The sequence below is a fragment of the Lycorma delicatula genome, chromosome 10, assembly GCF_047948215.1.
Source record: "Lycorma delicatula isolate Av1 chromosome 10, ASM4794821v1, whole genome shotgun sequence".
NCBI classification, from domain to species: domain Eukaryota; kingdom Metazoa; phylum Arthropoda; class Insecta; order Hemiptera; family Fulgoridae; genus Lycorma; species Lycorma delicatula.
In genome coordinates this window covers 96510796-96523738 of record NC_134464.1, presented here as the reverse complement: position 1 = coordinate 96523738, position 12943 = coordinate 96510796, and the positions used below count along the sequence as shown (strand labels likewise).

General features: G+C 29.3%; 1 protein-coding gene across 3 annotated transcripts in view; it reads left to right on the top strand.

The window, feature by feature from the left end:
• Positions 1-8572, top strand: part of LOC142331353 (uncharacterized) — a 150842-nt gene extending 142270 nt beyond the window's left edge. For all 3 annotated transcript variants that reach the window (XM_075377200.1, XM_075377199.1, XM_075377201.1), the window contains exon 4: positions 7917-8572. In XM_075377200.1, the coding sequence (XP_075233315.1) occupies positions 7917-8302 (386 nt within the window). In that variant the 3' untranslated portion in view covers positions 8303-8572. The remainder of the gene's footprint in view (positions 1-7916) is intronic.
• The last annotated feature ends 4371 nt before the right edge of the window (positions 8573-12943 follow it).

Genomic DNA, 12943 nt, shown 5'->3' with positions numbered 1-12943 from the left:
CCTGTTTTTCAAAATTCAACTCCAAGAGTAGGTAGGCAAATCTTTTCAATCAAAATCAAGAATTATCTGATTTTTCTTCAAACCCTTGTAAAGAGATGGGGGGCTAGAACACTGTTTACATTTTTGTTTCTGCACTCAAACTCACATTGTACTATAAATTAAATGATTCCAATTCATTAGTTTGTCACTTTAATTATATATTTTGGCAATTTCATTCAGGAATGGTGGATAGTAAGTCTGCTTTACTTCCTTAAGTAGTAGTCTGCCAAAAACAAAGCCTGCGATAGATAGAATTGTATAACTTTCAGTGATGTGGGGAAAGTTTTACAATTCTTTGCTGGTTTTTTTACTTCCTTGAACAAACAGAGAGGCTGGTTGTGGAACAGCTGTGGGAATGCATCGATCTGAACTGTCTTCTAAATCGAGGCCAATATGGCTTCATAAAAGGGATTAGGACCGAGGATTGCATCTTAAATGCTGTTGCTGAGATGGAAAGCGCCGACTGTAAATATGTTTTGGCAATTTTTATAGACATAGAGACAGCATTTCCTTCCTTGTGTTGGAGTTCTGTTCTCTATGGGTTGGAACGCCACAATGTTCCTGTAGCTTTGCAGACCGTAGCGTGTGACTATTTGTCTAACTGTACAGCTCTGTTTAGAGATGGGCGCCTGGTTGTGAAAAAGTCCGTCACCAGGAGAAGCCTGCAGGGTTTTGTTCTTGGTCCACTGCTGTGGAACCTGGTATTTGACGGATTTCTGGGACTGACATTTCCAGAAGGGGTCACGGCCCAGGCTTTCGTTGATGACTGTCTCCTGTTAGTTTGTGGCAATTCACAACCACAGCTGGAAGACCAGGCGCAGGCAGCTTAGTCGACCATGGAGGGCTGGATGGACATGCAACATTTAAAGATTTCTGTGCCCAAGACGAAGTTTATGCTTCTCAAGGGTGTAGACAAATTATCTTAGTCATAATCCCCACATAAAGTATAAAGGCTGTATCATCAGCTGAGCTAAAGTTCATAAGTACCTAGGTGTTTTGTTTGATGAGAAGTTGCTGCTGTTTAGCAACCACATTAGATAAGTAGTGGCGAACCCGTCTCTGTGATGCACAAGCTTAGGAGGATTGCTCAGAAGGATTACGGGCTGTCGGGTCGTCATTTGTACATGGTGTACCGAGGTGTCTTTGAAAGTACAGCCTCTTATGCTGTGTCCGTTTGGGCACATGGGTTGGACAGAAATAGAGCACTTATTCAGAATTTAAGGAGTGCCCAGCACACAGCATTAATAGTATGCACCAGTGTTTTTAAAACAACTTCCTATGAGGCTACCACCGTATTTGGAAAGGCTCTCCCAATCAATTTAGTGATGAAAGTTTGGGGGGCCATGTGGAAGATGCAAAGAGGCACACCCTGCCTCTTTGCAACCACATCCCAAATACCTCAGCCACCCGCTGAGGTATTTGGGATGTGGTTTTGAACCAGGCGAGTACCAGAGCGGAATGGTGATTGCAATGCACCAGTTCTAAATTTCATTCAGTTGTCCATCTTCCACCTGAGGTGGAGGCTTTACAGCCTCGCAATGGATACATGACAGCAAGAATGGCACACCACAACTAAGGGAAGGTCCTTGTATAGATTTATACAGGACTTGGGGGGATGGTATGCCTTTTGCTTTGTTTTTAACAGCAACGGGTGCCCAAGTGCTCTCCAACCACGCAAACTTGAACCAATATTTGTTTCAGTTCTGCCTGGCAGCTGATGAGTTGTGCATCTGCGGGGAGGTCCAGTTGAATGAATGATGTTCGACTGCCCAGATCTTGGGGGGGAACTTAGAGGTCAAAGGGAAAATTGGCCACTCAAAAGTGGCAAGTCAATGTGGTATGAGCCGTACTGTCAGACCGTGTGGGTGTTCCTTGATGCCGTTGCTTTGTTCAACCTGCATCAATAGTTTATTTAAGGGAAAGACTCCTGCCTCGCTGCTATAGGAAGCTCCCCAAGAGTTATGGCTGGCCATCAGCCAATTAAAGCTCCAAGCACTTTAATATTGGTGGACAGGTACTTACTGGCTTTCAGCGACCTAGATGTGGCACTGAATTGCTGTCTTGACGATATTAATTCAATTTATTGAACGTCATATATATTTTAATAGTTGATGGAGTGCACCTATCCATTTTATAATACATGACAAGTGAGCAGTGGGACATGAAGCAAGTGGTGTATGGCACCATGCTTACTTCGCTCACGCAATTAGGTTAGCTCTAGGAATTAGTTAGGACACTGGTCACTAAATTGATTCGAGGCTCAGTAGCCGTTTGTGACACAAACGTTCGGTCTTATGCTTTAGGGCGACCAAATGGGGTGGTGGCAGGAGATATGCTATGCAAATCAATTCCTTGTACAAAGTACATAGAAGTAATTGCGAAAAATTTTGGTTTTCAGATCTCAATGGAAATATCCATTTTGACCATCCCTGAATCCACTTTGATTAGTCAAAATGGATTCAGGGATGTACATATGTATGTATCTCGGATAACTCAAAAACGATTAGCCGTAGAATGTTGAAATTTTGGATTTAGGACTGTTGTAACACTTAGCTGTGCACCTCCCCTTTTAGCTGCAATCAACTGGACCAAAATTGTCCAAAAAAGCCCAAAATCCAAAACATCTGGATTTTGTACTTTTTCAGTAATAAGCCCTCATTGAGAGCTTTTCAATGATGTACCATAAATGGAACGTATTTTCATTGGTTCCAGAGTTAGAGCCCAATAAAATTTTAATTAATGAAATATTTGGATCTTACAAGGAGAAGGTACATCAGTTGGAATCCGACTTCATTTCCTTTTTTTTCAACTTTTTTTAAATTATTAACTGTAAAAAAAAATTGATTATTGATTGTAAAAAAAATTTACAATAAATAATTCAGTAATAACAAAAAACAAAAATGTAATAAAAAATATATGTAATTTATTAATAGGTGTACAAGGAAATCATGTGGTGTCCACAACATATTTTTTTTATTTGTGTACTACTTGCTTAGTATCTGATGATTGTTTTCAAAATGTTCATCGGCTATTTATTATATTTGAAGTTAAAGTTTTGTGATTAGTTTGAGTGTTTTATTATTTTTCAACTTATTTTCATTATGATAATTATAAATTTACCAAGAATGTTTTAACAGCGTAATAAAATCATATAAAAATTTTTCAATTTTACATATTAATTTTTTCTTTGTAACTATAAATTCCGATATTCTTTAATTAATTCAGCTATTTTAAGGTTACTGAAAATTTTTAAATTTTTATTTGTTCTTATTTTAAATTAAGTCTTTCTTAAAAAGTTTAATTTTTCTTATTGATGTTGATCAATAAATTTTACTCAGATCCTGTGATATAACTGGTTTTGTTCAGTAATATACTGAACTAAAAATAAAGAAGGGTAACTAACTATCGCTATAGTTTGGCTTATAAACTGTTGAGGGTGATTTTGAAAAAAGAATTGAGTGATATTTAAAAAACATATTAGTTGTTTTTATGAAAAGATCATGTCTTATCAGTATTAAATTGTAGGATATTTGACTCCTTTAATGTGCCAACTTCTTTATATACTTTCCCCATTACACCTCATTGTTAAAAAATGGCTGTAAGGTGGAGTTAACTCTCTTTGTAGGAGCTTCTTGGATAAGCTTCTATTCTCAGCCTTCAGGTGTTTTTTTATTCTGTGTTAGTAAACAGAATTATAGCTCGAGGGCAGTTCATCAAATTAGTCTGAATTTATCTAAATGAAATAATTAAATTTTATGTCATGTTTCAAAATAATTAAACATTTTAGAAATCAAAGTTGTTATTCCAATTTAGATTAGATCTGTTACCTTTCATTTATTTGAAATAAAATTAAAATTTTTATTCTTTCATATGCTTCTAACCATAAATAAAAATATTTTTCTTCATTTACTAAGCTATTTCCATGGACGCTATTAATTATTATTTCTTATCATGTTAATTTTTATGAGAAACCAATATTCATTTAAAATATACTGCCTATTTATGTTAATTAATGTAAATTTTATTATAGTCATGTGATATTATTTACTATAGTTATTTGCATATCATAAAATGTTTATTGTTCTTTTATTATATTTATGATAATATTTCATTATCTCTTGCTAAAATACTACATCAGATTTTATTTGTTTGTGTATCATGTTTTCCCCTTACGTAAAATGTTTGCTGATGTAATTTAAATAAAAAATAAACAGAACATATGGCCTAGTGCCATTAAATCCCTTTATCAGAAAAAAAGAATAAAAAACTATTTTCCCTGTAGACACTACTAGTTGCCAAAATTCGTATAAATACAATATTATGATAATTTAAAATAGTTAACCTATTTTTATTGGAACATTATTATACTTGCTTAAAACTGTTTTTGTATTCTATAAAACCTTAACTATTTTAATTATCTCATCACTTAACATTTTTCATTATTGTCCCTGTAATTTCATATTTGCTAACAGTATAATACATTATGTGTTCAAATAATTATATTAACTGAACCTCTTTCTTCATTGCATATGCTCTTAAGAAAAATGAAATCAATATGTGTTACATGTTTTTTTTAAATATCAGTTATCCATTTGGGTGATAGATTAACTCGGATGAAAAAAAAACTTTAACTTATCACAGGGACTTCTTTACCAGGTATTTGTTGGTGTAAATTTAACTATTATTGGGCATCTGCCAGCCAGTTGTTGCAAAATAAACAATAAAAAGCAGATGTTTAGATATAATCATGGATCTGAAATTGGATTTATCTTATCTGATATAAAAAGATTGCTAAGCTAGGCCTTGGCGCATAGTACTGAAATTCACAAGTGATGGAATCAGCCCCAAGTTTTGTTTTAACTAATCATATCATTATTAAAATTATTGTTCAGCACTTTGGCATTAGTGTTTGAGTGCAGATAACTAGAATCATACCTTAATACCCAGTATAGAAATTTGATTTAATCTATGATATAAATAAAATGCAAAATACATTACACTGAAAAGAATAATAGCTAGTACAACTTTAATAATTTACTTTAGTTGAAAGTTGATTAATAATTTAGTGATTGATTAGTGATTGTTTAATGATTGATTATTTGTAAAAAAAGTTTGATATAATTTAAACATCTATCTCAAAATATGCTCTTATATTAAATATCTGTTTTAAAAAAAGTAAGCATAGATGTACACCAATCCTAATTAACTGGAAAATTGCAGTTATAAAAAGTTTTATTTCTCAATTATTTAAGATAAAAATTGTTTCATCTATAATCAATTAAAATAATCTTCTTTTGTAAATCTTTGCAAGGATAGGTTTTTTAAATATATTGACTAAGGCACTAATTTTGCAGTTCTTATGAAGCTTATACATGTGATTTTCATTGAAAAGAAGAAATTCATATTAAAAATATAAATTCAGAATTATATTGAAAGTGTTTTCATATATTTTATCTTTTCAAAAACAGAAATATAAAGTATGAAATATGGAATTGGGGGTCTTCAAAATTACAAGAATAGACACAAAAAACTATATTGACCAGTTTTAGTCTTCCTAAGTTTTTATATAATTGCTATTTTTTTTTTTTATAGTATTGGATTATTGGTTTTATATCTATAGTAAAGAAATAAAAGTATTTAATATTATAACCTGAGTTAGTGAGGCAGGTAAGAGCATTATATAAAAATGAAGCAACATTAAGTGAATACAGATATAATGAATAGTGTGCTAACTACAATAGTAACAAAGTTTGTTTATTGATTTACTACACAGACAACTACTCTCGCACATATTGCTGAAACAGATGGATAACGAAAAGGATTGTTTCCTATACCTCTCAGCCTTGAAACTTATGTACCTTTTCAATTAAATTAAACCATATATATTACAGTATAGTTGTTATATCATAGCAAATTTTTACTGAAGTTTTCAAACGAAACATTAATAAATCTATTAATTTTAAAGGGATATTTTTGATATAACTGCTAAGAAAATAAATATGATTAAAATATTGCGTAGAAGATGTCATGCCAACACTAAAGTTATACATTTATGAAAGCACAAGCTGAAAGAATCAGAGACTAAAAACCACAAAGGCTTTAGGGATTATGGGGTCATTGTGGTCTGGAACACTACATTTCCTGTTTACTTCCTTCCTTGATCTGGTTTCACAAAGCTTTCCTCCTTTTAACCTGGCTGGTGTAGATCTACTTACTCTAATTTTTTGGAGTATCATTTCAGTAAATTGGTAATCTTCTGAATTTTTAATGGTCCATATTAATCTATTATATGATATGTTATATATTATAATACTATATACAAAATTAAAATTGACAAATAATTAAGACTGCTGGATGTTCTTACTAATCTAGGGTTTTCTCAGGGAATGGTGAACAAACAATGGAAGTACCATTGTGAACTATGAAAATTTTCATGAAAGAAATGGTAATTTGTAATTCAGTATAAATTAAAAAAAAAAAATCTTTTTAAATTATTTTGATTAATTTATAAAAATCTACAGAAGGTTCAGTGTGATTATTTTGAAAATTTATTATTAACATTTATTATAAAATTTAGTAAGCAATAAAATTAACATATTTTTAATATAATTTCTATTAAATTAAAAAAAAGAAGTTATTCTAGTAACCTTTCAAGATAATTTTTCAGTATTCATGTAAATTCATATGATTACTCTTTAAGAGAATTATAAAATCACTTGTTTTGAAAAAAAAATTATTAGTTTCTGATTGTGGGCAAATGTTTGCCTGTGTATTTTTTCTTTTTTTAATATTTTGTTAGATTTCACTTTTATAAGCATATGATTGTGTGTAGTAGTTAGAAACCCATAACAATTCTGAAAACTTATAGATAGATATTCTGGGGAAGATCCGATTTGAAAATTTTGGAAGCCTTCACATATTTAGTACAGCCTTCTTAATTAGGGCCTGTAGGCAACATCAACATTTTTTCATATAAAGAATATATCTGTAGCTATTTACATTTATGGATCACCAGGCTAGAATTTAGATCCCAACAACAGAATAGTGGATCAAGAAGTTGGTGGCATTAACATATACCTAGTTAGGCTTGGCCTCTAGTTATCAGTCTTCTTTCTGTTATTGATACAGTATTTTATTGGTAAACAGTTTATGATAAATTCCAATATATTAATGACAGAAACAACTGATGCATTAGACATTTAAATTTTAGGGAGAGTAGATGATTTAAATTTTATCCAATAGACAATTCAGCCCCTAGTTTGGCTATTTCTACATTCCTGTTTATTCTTGTAGGCAACTGTCACACCTCTGATTCCCAATAAAGAAGCAGCTGTTCTGCCAGTTGAAGGTACTAAGATGTGGAGCAAGTGATAGTGGCTAATAAATTTCCACATCACCTATTCAAGGGACAAAGGATAAAGAAAAATGAAAGAGAGGGTAGAGGAATGGGATGATTAAATCACAAAGGACTTTCTATAATTGGGATAGTTTATTGTCTTGTTAAGGGTCAGATGTCAACATTTTACATAGAAAAATCATAAAAAAGTAATGAAAGGTTACATTCAAACTCAAGAAAAAAAAATTATTTTGTCATAAACAACATATGACATCTGATTTTAATTTAATTTTCTTAATAGCTTATGAAAAGTTAAAACCTAAAGAGCATTTGAATCCAAAACTTCTGGATGAAAAGCAAGACACTACCATTTGTTTTTATGTTTTAACATTACCTAATTTTTTCTTGAGGGATTATTTGTCACCTCTGTGCTTACCACTGAACTTTAGAAAGGCACTTAATTACTCATCCTCGAGAAATCTTTAAAAATTGTTATTAATTATAGTGTTTATCTCTGGTATTAATTTTATTTTTGTTTCAGATAACTTGGAACATAACAACCTTGAAAATATAAACAGTAAAATTGGTAAATATGTTACATTTCGAGGTGATTCATCTGGAGATAATACACGTATGTCATCTTTAAATGAATTGAAGACATTTTCAACAGTAGTTGTTAATGAATTACGCAATGTTACAAATAATTATTCCTTGCAGGCAGCAAAATTTTATATTAATCAAGTAATGTTTCATGCGACAACTGCTGGTATTGCACCTTTGTCACCTTGTTCACCTGTTACAGTCACAAATGATAGTTTATCTAATAATTATCAAGCTGATAGTAATAATACTAATAATAAAAATAATGGTAATTGCAGCAAAAATGTAAATAAAGATGAAAATGAAGTTTCTGTCTCTCATGAATAAATAGTACTTATCTATAAAATAATACACGCTGTTATTATATTGAATTCATGTGTATAGTAAATGCAATTATCTACTTTGTAGAAGTACATATTTTATTTATTGAATTTAGAATTTCATTTTTTATTATTTAAATTTATTTATTCAATTTCTTCAATTTTAATGTATTAATTTACCAGATAACAAATTAAATCTTAGAGTTTATCATTTGTATGTAATTTTACAAATTAATACTTGTATACGCTTGTAAATAAATTTATTTTTAGCACTTTATTAATATATTTGTTTATTTTTATTAAAGATTATACCACCTAATGACAGTTTATAAGCCTATTATTTGTTGTTCAGCAGCTGTTCAGTTTCAGGTGGAATAGTACTGGAATTATGTCAGTAGTTGTCATTAACAACATTAATGATGATAAAACGTTTTATAAATAGGCTAAAATCTTCTTTATTTCACTCTCACAGACTGGATTATTTAATATCTTTTAATAGATGTATGTTTGGAGCTTCCAAAAGTCACACCAATCTTTCAAACAATAAGACAGTCAAGATATTAACCAAACCTTAATGAGCATCTTCTACATAAATGAAATTCTCCTTTACTCATTTTTTACATTGATAAATCAAGTGATGAATTACTTAAAAAACAGAAGTTAACTATGGACATATAAATAATAGAATAAGCTTTAAAAAACCTGATAAAATCTCTAAAAATTATTAAGTAATTAATTAGTAAATTTAAACTTTTTGAAATCTGTAAAAAATAAACAATTCCATTAATTTAACTCATTACCAACTTTAAAAAGCCATAATTTAAAGAATAAAAAAATATTATTTTCTTTTTTTTAATCAGTTTTTGGAGTTATTTTTATTCTATTTAAAAGCTTATTTTATTGTACTTAAATTTTGTTTAAAATAGATAAACCAGCCACCAACCCAGTTAAACCCACTAGACGAGTTAACTCTCAAATCGGTTGTTTAGCAGTGACTTTCAAATTCATAGGTTGTGAGGTTCAAATTCTAGTGAAATTAGTTTATTTTATACGGATTTAAATACTAGACAGTGGATAGTGTACTTTGGTGGTTGGGATTCAGTTAACCTCAATTAACAGGAATGGTCAGCCTGAATCTATACTAGACTACACCTCATTACATATTATCTCATAGGGCTAGTAGAGGAGTTACATATTGTTCACAAGGTGAACAGATTGCAACGTACACATTATGAAAGAAAGAAAGAAACTTAAGTTTTATTTAAGATAAGAATGACCTACAAAAAAGATCTTCATAAGAGAATAGATGTTAAATTAACATAAAAAGCAAGAACAATTCATATCTAAGAAAAAAGAACAATACATTGAAAGATATAAGAAGACTCTTATCTAATGTGAATATATTATCTTTGGAATGTAGGAATTCCAAAGAATTCATCAGACAATCAGACAAATTGTCTGATTGTCCATCAGACTTAACCAAAGTCTGATGGAAATTACAATCTATTATTAATTAATTTAATCATTTATTTATTATCTAAGCAAGACTAGGCTTATGGCAAATTAAAGTCATTTTATGATAGATGAATTTTGTAATATATGAAAAATGCCAAGCCTGACTAGGATGAAAATCCAAAGCCATCTTGCTAAATGGAAGAGAGCCTTATCACTCCATCATGGAGATAAGTGAGTTTTAATAATAATATTCCATTATGAATAATGTGAATTTATTGAGAAAAAAAATGATAAAAAAGTAATTTTTTCCAAGTATCTTATAAATTGTAGGACTCTGAAACATTAAAAAAAAAATTATTGTAAAAATTAATAAATGTTTAGGTGTATATTCTTTTGGCATTTTCTGGTATATGTTGTTTGGAAGGAAGATAAACCATAGAAATCCTGCTTAGCTGATCAAAATGGCTGCCAACATTAAAAATCACCTAAGTTTAACAGTATATAAATTACTTAAATTAAAAGTATTTAATTTTTATTTGATTCATTTATAATTTATAATTTTTGTCTCCATACTTAGAATTCTGATAACTTTCAGGCAATCTGAAATTTATGACCCAGATTGCCTGAATGAATAACAAGTTGGGTGATTTTTGTTAATTACTCTAAATATTCAACTTATGGTTGTGTTATATTTAAATCAGTTGGTAAAACAAGTGTGATGTACTTTATCCATGGATATCATTCCACATTTTTATGTGAAAGGTTTCATTTCTTTTATTTATCTTGTAATTTACATTCAAGTAAAATAAATGTGAAAAACTGTCTAAAAAAAAATTGTTTATTTTTAGTATAAAAGCAGCTTTCATTCTTTTAATAACTGGAATTAAACTATTTATATGTTTTTGATAATATTGATTAAGTACTAATATTAGATCTACTAAAAAAAATAATATGTCTAACTGCAAAATCTGATTAATTTTATTATTCTCGTACTGAAAGACAGTGAACTCTACTGAAGTCAAAATTTTCCACACTATGATATGTGACATAACCACAGAGCAGACATGACATAACAAGATTTGTGTTGCCATATCTAGATTAAAATGTTGCCTGATTGTCAGCTGTTATTTGATCTGTTCATGAAAAGTGTAACTATGATAGATCTAAAGTCATCAAATTACGCAGTTGTTTGTAAATAAATAAATATATATATATATATATATATATATACATTTTATGGTTACTCAGTAATTTTTTTTTTTTGTTATTACTCAAATATGAAAGGACTGTAATCTTAAAATTATTAAATATAAGTCGTATAAAAATATGTTTGTTAAATTGACTAAGTAAGAATTATTTTTTGTAGTTATATATTAACCAGGAATCAGAATAAAATGTTTGTAGGCAATATGAACCTATAGTAAAAAAATAAAACAATTTAAAATCTACCATGAATAAAAGGGAAAAAAGGAATATGTATATTAAATGTTGTATGGTCGCAGGCGACCTGATGTACAGACTGTTCTAAAAAATGACCAATACATCTTCAAGAATAAGAAATTTCATGCTAAAATTATTTGTGAAAGTGTGGAGTGAAGTGTTTATCTTGCACCTTCTTCACTTAAGCAAATGTTCAGTTGCATGTCAGCATGCCACACCGGCCAAATGCAGCCCTGTAAGTGACACTTCACGACATCAAAAATGTAATACATTCCTTCATGTTGTGAAACAATTTGTTTTGTAAATGCTTTAACTTTTTAGGTAAAAAGAAAATTTTATATAAAATATGAAAGTGATGAAAATTAAAAAAGTAGTATCAGGATATATGAATTATTCAGAAGGATCTTAAACCAATACTATACAGCAATACTGTCAGAGGTTCTTACTCTGCGACTTGTCAGAATTAAAAGAAAAAAAAATTATACACTAAAGTAAATGAGCTGGGATTCAGCTTTATCATATGATGCGGGAAGCAAATCATAATTCAACAGTATGTAAAATTTTCCATTACATTAATAAAATACTATTTGCATTTCTTTCCACTTTATTAATAATAATTCATTAATACATTTTGATAAATAATTAATGATGAGTAAGTCTCGTTTTATTTGTTCATATCCTTATTTTATTTGTTCATATCTTCACATTCAAAACAGAAAAAAAAAACATTAACATAAATAAAGCAATAAACATATAAGTATTAAATTTATACAAAATTATATAAAAGAGAATTCGAATTTGAATGTATTCAAAGTGTGTGATCTTTGCTTGAAATTACATCCTTTTGTTATATAGAATATTTTGTCCACATTAGATTTAGATTTAATATTGAAAAATTTATGGTTGTAAGAGCGATTGAAAATGCTGTGATGTGTGTTTTAAAAATCTTTGTACATATTAAATTTGGTTTAGTTAACCATTTAGAAATTTGATTGTTATTAATCAAAATAATTTTTACTGCTGACTTTGATGGACAAAAACACAGTAAAATGTAAAATACTAATAGTTAATTTTAATTTTTAACATGATATATCTGACTTTTTGTGTACTAACTGATTGAGATGAGACAAGATAGCTCAAGGAAGTCATTGGAATTAAAGTAGTTAGAGAAATTGTCTGAATACTATATAAATATTTTTAGTTTGGTTACCAGATCAACTTTCATGTTATAACTAATGTAACATCAGCTAATATACAGAAAAAACTTTAAAAAACTTAAAGTAATGTTCTGATCATTCCTAAAAAAAGCCTTTTAGGAATAGCAGTAAAAGTAATTTAAATTATAAATTAACTGGCGTTTAAATATAAGAATGTTGATTTTGAAAATATCATGATTGTATGTATAATAATTACAAGGCAGACAGAGTGAATAAAGTTCAGGGTTGTATAGTTAAGTTACTTAACTATCGCCTATTATTTATACAATCACATTAATTAATAGTATCATATTAATATAATCTGTAGCTATAGAATGATTATTAAATGTAATGAGAATTTAAACAGATTTTTAGTAATAAAAAAATTATTTGTTTCTTATTTAAAGTCAGTTTTATTATTGTATCACTTTGAAAAATTGAGTAAAGTACTCTAATCATGTTTGTTAGTAAAATTTGTATTACTCAATTATGAACTGTATTATAACAGATGTCTGTGTGTTTACAAGCTGACTGAGATGGCACTAGTAATTACATAA